At 43.2% G+C, this 8,753-nt stretch overlaps 1 protein-coding gene across 7 annotated transcripts in view; it reads left to right on the top strand.

Annotated features, from left to right (window-relative positions):
- Nucleotides 1-243: 243 nt before the first annotated feature.
- The window catches only part of LOC131352544 (serine/threonine-protein kinase WNK2-like), a 65,162-nt gene continuing 56,652 nt past the window's right edge, over nucleotides 244-8,753 (top strand). For 6 of the 7 annotated variants that reach the window (XM_058388715.1, XM_058388714.1, XM_058388713.1 and 3 more), the window contains exon 1: nucleotides 244-1,826. In XM_058388715.1, the coding sequence (XP_058244698.1) occupies nucleotides 1,170-1,826 (657 nt within the window). In that variant the 5' untranslated portion in view covers nucleotides 244-1,169. The remainder of the gene's footprint in view (nucleotides 1,827-8,753) is intronic. The other variant, XM_058388716.1, reaches the window with a different exon arrangement.

Raw genomic sequence — 8,753 nt, 5'->3', positions numbered from 1 at the left:
ATATCTGGGTCATAAATAAATTGAATACATTATACAGGGGAAAAAAAACAAACTTTTTTTTTTTTTTTTTTACACCTAAGTGTAAAAATACCCCGAAATCTAGGCTACATATCCAGCCGCACCCTATTCACAGCTATGTATTTTTAACACATATGTCCCTCTAGTCATGCACAGGTTAATGTTTCCCATCTCCCGCCTCAGCCCTGTTGTCACCGAGCGGCTCGTGCAGCGTGCTTTCCTATTGGATTCCTCCGCCACATCGTTACTATGGGCGTGGAGGCGATGTAGCCTGTGAAACCCTATGGCTAGAAATAAAAAGGTTTTTGCGTAAGAAAATTTGAGGGATTCCGAACAGCAGCGACGCTAAAAACCCGTGTTTCATTCTATACATATTGAATGAACACGCAAAAGCCGCGGTTTCGGATAAATGAACCGTTCTGTGTAAGACGGAGCGCATAGATACCGCAAAGCGTTTCTTATTCTATAAGGAGGGGGAAAAAAGACGAGGCAAATGGTGGTCTACGGTTCTGTCGAGATGATTTTCCGGGGAAAAGAGCGACGGTGTTACTTCAGATAACAGCTGTGAGGAAGATGACATCAGAAGTGGTGTTTGATTTGTGGTGATTAGTAGCCGACTAGCTGCTTTCATTGTCGCGGATGTAATTACAAGCCATTTAATTGGAGTCGCTGAACTGAGCAGACTCTGGGCGTCGTTTTCATTTCATTAGCTTTAGGAAGGCAGCTCGAGCGTTTGCCGGTGTTTGCTGACTGGGCATTAGCTGTAGCTTGTGCGCGTGCATGTACGCACCTGCCTAAATTAAGCTAGCTACGTCCAGCTGTAATTGCACCAAATGCACGTCAGTTATCACTCATTTATTTTTGCGCAGGCGGCGTAAGCGAAGCGATAGCAACGCCAGCTGCAGGAGTATAACCAAGAAGGCGTTCGGTGTTGATATTTTTGGTACGTTATCAGATCAATTCAAGTTGTTAATTCTGGATATCGTTGCGCGGTACAGAGTGCGAAATCGTCCCATGGTGAACTGCGTCAGAGCGCGCACGCTGCATGAACTCGGCCGCTGCGCCTCCATGGTGGAAACGACGCCTCTCCACGTGAACTGGAATCGAGGCGAATATTGTTAAGAAGCACCACGCGGAGAAGATCAATTACCATGGACCCCGGCGGAGGAACCAAACCCGCTGACGGCCCCTCGATCTCCAAGTGTCCCTCCGTTCCCAATTCGCAGTGCGAGCTCAACGGGAACATTTATGAATCCGTCAGCGAGGGCTACGTTAATAAGATGGACGGCTCGGGCGCGGTGCGAGGTGGCAGCGACCCGAGCGCTTATCCGCCGCTGTCGAGTTACCGGCGCGCCGCCGGCCAGCGCTTCATCCGTAGGAGTTTGTGGTTTGCTGACGACGAGCAGACCCACGAGGCTCCTGAATACGACGTCCGGAGCGAGATGTCCACTGTTTGTTTGCGAACAATCGTGGACCGGACCAGGGGCGCTTGGTCAAGCTTACAAGAAGGCTCGAGCACCGAGAGCCAGGCTGGACAAAAGGACAGCGCCACGGAAAGCACGAGCGCCGACGAGGATAAGGACAGGGCCGGTTCCAAAGTGAACGCGGGTTCAACAAACGGCGGAAAAAGCACCACAAAGACCGCGAGCGAGGAGAACGAGGAAGAGGCCGAGATGAAAGCCGTCGCCACCTCTCCCAGTGGCCGGTTTCTAAAATTCGACATCGAGCTCGGTAGAGGCTCATTCAAAACCGTCTACAAAGGCTTGGACACTGAGACCTGGGTGGAAGTGGCGTGGTGCGAGCTCCAGGTATGTAATATGTGGATTTTATAGCACACATTAAGGGCAATAAAATACGTGCAAAAACGGCGCATTTAAGGGTTGCATTGATTTTACTTAATGGAATGTTTTCAGAAATGATAAATCATGATTATGCTGGTCAGGCGGCTGATATCTGCCCAGTAACTAAATGCGCTTGCATTGGTCATGAGATCTACCTGTTGCCAAAAAAAAGCAGCCAGAATCTTATCTTAAAGATTTTAGAAAATGCGTCTTGGAAGATTTTGTCCAGCTACAGCGTGGGACGTGCACTATATTGGCAAAAGTTTTGGGACACCCCTCCAAATCATTGAATTCAGGTGTTGTTTTTCAGGGTTTGGGCTTGGCCCCTTAGTTTCAGTGAAAGGAACTCTTAATGCTTCAGCATACCAAGACATTTTGGACAATTTCATGCTCCCAACTTTGTGGGAACAGTTTAGGGACGACCCCTTCCTGTTCCAACATGACTGTACACCAGTGCACAAAGCAAGGTCCATAAAGACATGGATGAGCGAGTTTGGTGTGGAGGAACTTCAGAGTCCTGACCTCAACCTGATAGAACACCTTTGGGATGAATTAGAGCGGAGACTGTGAGACTTCTCATTCAACATCAGCGCCTGATCTCACAAACTTCCAGAGGAATGGTCAAAAATTCCCATAAACACACTCCTAAACCTTCTGGAAAGCCTTCCCAGAAGAGTTGAAGCTGTTATAGCTGTAAAGTGTAGGGCTAACTCCATATTACATTGTAAAGGCAGACGTCCCAGTTTTGGCATGGCTGCAGTCTCTGCTCTAATTCATCCCAAAGGTGTTCTGTCGAGTTTAGGTCAGGACTTTGTGCAGGCCAGTCAAGTTCCTCCGCACCAAACTCAACACCATGTCTTTATGGACCTTGCTTTGTGCCCTGGTGTGCAGTCATGTTGGAACAGGAAGGGGTCGTCCCCAAACTGTTCCCACAAAGTTGGGAGCATGAAATTGTCCAAAATGTCTTGGTATGCTGAAGCATTAAGAGTTCCTTTCACTGGAACTAAGGGACCAAGAGCAACCCCTGAAAAAACCTGAATTCAATGATTTGGAGGGGTGTCCCAAAACTTTTGGCAATATAGTGTATGCAGTGACACTTATTAGATGCAGTGATGCAAGTAACACAAACACAGCCAGACCCTGCATTTGTTAGACAAAAGCAGGGCTATCAGTATAGTTTATCACAATAAAGAATTGCTCTGAGGTTAATCCAAAAATGTGAAAAACACCTAACTTTTGTTGCTATGAATGCTGAGAGACGTGTGGGCGTAGGAGAGAAGATGCTAATAATCTGCACAGTAAAATGCCATTTATAGACACTGCTTAATTCCTGGACTGTTTTTGTTATGCTCTTATGGCATATCATATATAGCAGCACTTCTCAAACCAGTTTTCAGTCCCCCCAGAAGGAGGTGGGATAGTGCAAAATCATAGATAAATAGACAAAGTATTTGGCCCATCTGTTCATTTTGAGGTAATGGATCAAACCGCAATTTATATTTAACTACTGAGGATGCATCCATGATCAGTAAAAATGGTTGATCCGGGATTTTAGTACGTTGTTTTATAAAAGGTGGATATTAGAGCTCTGACAAAAACTTGCAGTGCCATGAAGCAGTCTGTGAGAAGCAGTTATTTGGTGTTATTTCCTTAACCACTGACGTGGTTGGGTAGTGCATTTATTTTTAGAAATTCAATAGACTACAGTAGATGTCTATAATGTTGATATTTCACAATATGCCTTCCTTGTTCATACTTGGATTAGGAGACTGAAAGACCGGATGATAATTTGGTTAAACGTTTGTGGACACCTGACCATCACACCTGTACGTGGTTCTTTCTCAGACCTTTGCCACAAACTTGGAGGCACACAGTAGTATAGCATGTCTTTGTATGCTGCAGATTTCCCTTCACTGTAACTCAAACCCCTTCCAGCATGCTAGTGTGCACAAAGTGATGGCTTGCTAAGGCTGGAGTGGAGAAAGAGCTGCAAAGAGACCTGACCTCATCCCCACCGAACACCACTGGGATGAACTGAAATGCAGACCGCACCTCAGGCCTCCCCACCTGACATCAGCACCTGACCTCAGTGCCTGACCTCACTAATGCTCTTGGAGCTGAATGGGCAAATCCTCACAGCCATGCTCCAACATCCAGTGGAAAGCCTTCCTAGAAGTGTAGGGGTTATTATTACAGTACAGCGTAGATATGGATCTGGAACACTCAAAAAAGCACATAAGGGAACCATGGTTCACAAACATTTGGCCAAATAATGTGTTTTTTTCCAATTAAATTTATAAATAAAAATGTTAGCAGTCCTAAATAGCAGTACATATAGTGTGTCATAGAAATGTCTGAGAAGTTTGATATTTTTGTCGTATCACCCAGCGCTTGCAGTATGTTAGCTTGAGGATGTTAATTCGGACACATAGGAGCTGAAACTGTAGCCAGTACACTGCTGAAGAAAGGGCTAGAAAGAGTAGTGGACACTTGACAGGAAATCAATTCATCAGCCATTGAGAACAGGCTGGAACAACTATCCAGCTAATTGTTTACTATTGTTGCCACGGTGATGCGGATGAATTAGCAAATCTTCTAAATTATTTTTTTAAAACTTATTGCGAAGTGCTGGGAAGAAGAATAATAAGAGCAGGGACTAAAATGGATTAACAGTTCATATTAGTAATAGCACTGTAAACAGATTTACACATGCAGTATTCATTTAGTGTAGTACAATTCTGAAGGGATCAGCTTCCTTTTCGTTCATTAATTAAGTAATATATTAATTCTTAGCTGTTATGATTGCCAGTGCTAAGCTGAGGAGAGGCGTAACTAAGCATTTGAAAAGAAATGGCACTTGCAATAGTTTTGTACAGATCTAGGTGCACAAATCAGCCAGAGGTAACAACTGCTTATTTTGGTGTTGCACTTCCTATCCGGTTTTCTTTTTCTTTTTCTTTTATTTAAAAGGCCTGAGGTTGTGATTTTGAAAAGCCAGTCAAAGTGTCCCAAAGGGTTTTTTTTTTTGTTTTTTTTCCCCCCTCACTGAAATCCTACTCAGATCCTGTAGCCTGCTAGGATTGTGGGGGATGTTCGTATTGTATTCAGCTTGAGCATCCTAAGAGTCGATCCCCAGTTCTGTATGTCCAACACGCTCATTATTAGCAGAACTAGTAGTAGGACTAATTTTATAGTGTGTGAGGGATCTTGTGAATCCATATACACGTGCATTTACCAGTTCTTGTGAATGCTGCTTTGTGTTTTCCCTTCCTGGCATCATATCCACTTGCTTTTTGACCAAGCCTCAAAACCATACATCTAACGAACACATGGAGATGATGCACATAGACCATGAAAGACGTATGTAAAAGGGCTGTGTGATGCCATCCTTCTTTCACTTCAGGCCAAACCTTATTTATGAACACTTAATACTTTTTATTTTTTTTCTGACAACCAGGGTTTTTAGCGCTCATGTTTAAAACAAGGACATTGCCAGGATAGATGAGCTTACTTGATAGATAGCTGACTTGATGAAAACATTTTTGATTTATATCCAAATTCTTGGAAGGAAAATTCCACGCCTTATCTTGATTATCATAGTGCAAAGATATTTAGAATGATTAAATCTTCACCTTTTTTTTAAAGCAAAATAACTTGTGCAATATTTACAGTTGTAGCACATAGGTTTATAAAAAATATATATTTAAAATGAGCCAAAATATTACTGCTCAGTCAGGGGCCAGAAATACTCCATATTTTTCCAGCTGTATGATATTTCTGAGCCTCTTGCAGTAGTAATTTACAATCAGCACTGTGCCAGGGGTGTCGTGGCTGATTCGGCTAGACATTTGTGCGCATACATCAAAAACCAGAGACCGCTGGGCTCCATCAATTGTTGCCTACCTCCAAAAAACCTGTGATAGGTGGCTTGACTGCTCTAGGATGAGGGATGAGGGGTGAGGATGAGAGGTGGTGATGGGTGTGGGGGGTGAGGATGAGAGGTGGTGATGGGGGTGAGGGGTGAGAAGGAGAGGGGGTGAGGGGTGAGGAGGAGAGGTGGTGATGGGGGTGAGGGGTGAGGAGGAGAGGTGGTGATGGGGGTGAGGGGTGAGGAGGAGAGGTGATGGGGGTGAGGGGTGAGGAGGAGAGGTGGTGATGGGGGTGAGGAGGAGAGGTGGTGATGGGGGTGAGGAGGAGAGGTGGTGATGGGGGTGAGGAGGAGAGGTGGTGATGGGGGTGAGGGGTGAGTTTGGACCAAATGTGTCCTTTCTTCACTGCATCATTTTATTATGCAAATATATCCCATAACATCCAAAAACCTGGTTTTATCAATGGACCCTTGATCAATTGACTTGATTTCGATTCTGAATTTCTGAGGGTGGAATACTTCATGCTGAAATAACATCCCGAGTTTATCCTTTGTAGAAAACTAATGTTCGGTCATCATTTTTGCTTGTGCACCATCTCCACAGGTTCCTATTGACATTCACATTGAGTGAACATACTGGTCTCTCCATCGCACAAGATAGCGTGTTCTCATGCTTCTCAATCCCAAAGGCTTACTTTTTTCATGGTGCAAAATTGGTCGATTTATTTGAGCTAGAAATTTAGCATCTTGTCCCAAAGGTACTTGTCCAGGACCAACCAGCTTACTATCAATTAAAAACTTCTGCCATATCTGTCTGGTCCAAGCCTTGCCTCCATGCTTTAGGTCCTTCATGAGCTGCTCAGCACTCGTCGGTTTTAAAGACTGGTCTTTGGTGGACTTGCAGTGGAGCATCATGCACATTTTGAACTACAAACAGTGCTGGCATCAGCCTTGTATATTGCTGTGCTGTGTAGGCTTTTTCATCAGGACTGCTTAATGAAGGAGTTTATGTTGTGGAATAACTCTCATCCCCTTCTTCATGACACTTTGCATTTGAATCTGCCACATAGCTCTTTCTGATACGCTGAGCTCTGCCACTTATTTTGCCAATTTCATCCATTGATTTGCTCTGAGGTCTGAACGATTGCTTTCTTCTGCAGTTGAATCTTTCTTTTGTCCCATAATTACAGCCTTGTCAATAACATTATACAACTTGCTTAATGCCAGAGCACAGCACAAGTGTGGAAAATGTGTATAGATGGAAGCGGTGTTTATTCTCCTGTGCAGGAATTCTCACAGCCGGTTCAGATAAACTCCTGCCTATGAACTGTTGAAGAAAGGACATTATTAACATTTACATTATTTAATGTCCACTGTCACCCAAATGAGGATGGTTTCCCTTTCGAGTCTGGTTCCTGTCAAGGTTTCTTCCTCATATCATCTCAGGGAGTTTTTCCTTGCCACGGTCCCCTCAGGCTTGCTCATTAGGGATAAATAGTTACTTGACCTTACACTTTATCATTATTATAATAATAATAATAATGTTTCTATATTTCTGTAAAGCTGCTTTGATACAATTGTTAAAAGCGCTATACAAATAAATTGAATTGAGTTAAAAGATTTTCCATATTTTTCCATTTTCATCAAATGCCTTTTATGTGAAGTGACCTACTGTTCCACAGAGTGCTTCATAACACACTCTTGAAACTATAAATTTCTTGCCAACTATTTATTGTATTTTTATTGTTTTTGTTGATTTTTGTTATTGCCAGCCTTTTAAACTTCAGAAGCAATAACAGGACCAGAACTATTCTGCTGCATGAGACCCACCTGCTTTTGTATTCTTTATAGATTATCAGCAGTATTTAGATATGAAGTGATTGATGGCCTGTGGAATGAGTGAGTGTAGTGGCCATAACACAGCAATATACTGACCATTTAAAAGACAAAAAAAAAAAACAACGCTGAGGAAGTGTGATTGCTTTTGAGGTTGTCCTGCATATTGATGGCTTTGGTTTATTAGTGCTTAAATGACTCTTGCTTTCTTTCTCTTAAGGCCTGCCACTGTGACTGATCTGTTGCACTTACACACTCTGTCTCTCTCTCTCTGTTTCTGGCCTCCCCCCCTGGATGTCAGACTTCTTTATAATATAATATTTATGTTTCAAATAAATTGGTCAAATCTATTAGCCACATTAGTTTGTGTCTTGCAAGCTATTCCTCCGAGATTTTGCTTCAGAGATTCATTTTAGTCCTGCCCGAATTAATAAACTGAGAGCAATTCAGGAGACAGATAGGTGTGAGAATCCCAAATGATATATAATATATGCATAAAAATAAATGGCCAATTTATTTGAAACACACTGACCAGGCATAACATTATGTCCACCTGCCTAATGTTGTTGTGTTGGTCCCCCTTTTGTTGCCAAAACTTCTTTAGCAATTAGAGCAACAGTAGCTTATATGTTAGATCAGATCACACAGCCTTCACTCCCTACGTGCATCAATGACCCTTGGCTGCCCACGACCCTGTCGCCGGTTCACCACTGTTCCTTCCTTGGACCACTTTTGATAGCTACTGACCACTGCAGACCGGGAACACCCCACAAGAGCTGCAGTTTTGGAGATGCTCTGATCCAGTCGTCTAGCCATCACAATGTGGCCCTTGTCAAACTCGCTCAAATCCTTACACTTGTCCATTTGTCCTGCTTCTAACACATCAACTTTGAGGACAAAATGTTCACTTGCTGCCTAATATATCCCACCCACTAACAGGTGCCATGATGAGGAGATAGTGTTATTCACTTCACCTCTCAGTAGTCATAAGATTATTCCTCAACAGTGAACATATTTGAAGGAAAGCAACATTTGCGCTTCGAGTCTCAAGTCTTCTTTCCATGTCTTTTGTTCATGTTGAGTTAATGTCACATGAGCTCTAAAACCTCTGATGTCCCTTTCTCATGCTTTATTTTTGATGTAATACGTGATGGTGGACTGTGACTTGTGCTCAATTAAGTGCAGTGCTG

The sequence above is a fragment of the Hemibagrus wyckioides genome, linkage group LG05 (assembly GCF_019097595.1).
Source record: "Hemibagrus wyckioides isolate EC202008001 linkage group LG05, SWU_Hwy_1.0, whole genome shotgun sequence".
Taxonomy (NCBI): domain Eukaryota; kingdom Metazoa; phylum Chordata; class Actinopteri; order Siluriformes; family Bagridae; genus Hemibagrus; species Hemibagrus wyckioides.
This window is presented reverse-complemented; position numbering and strand designations above follow the sequence as displayed.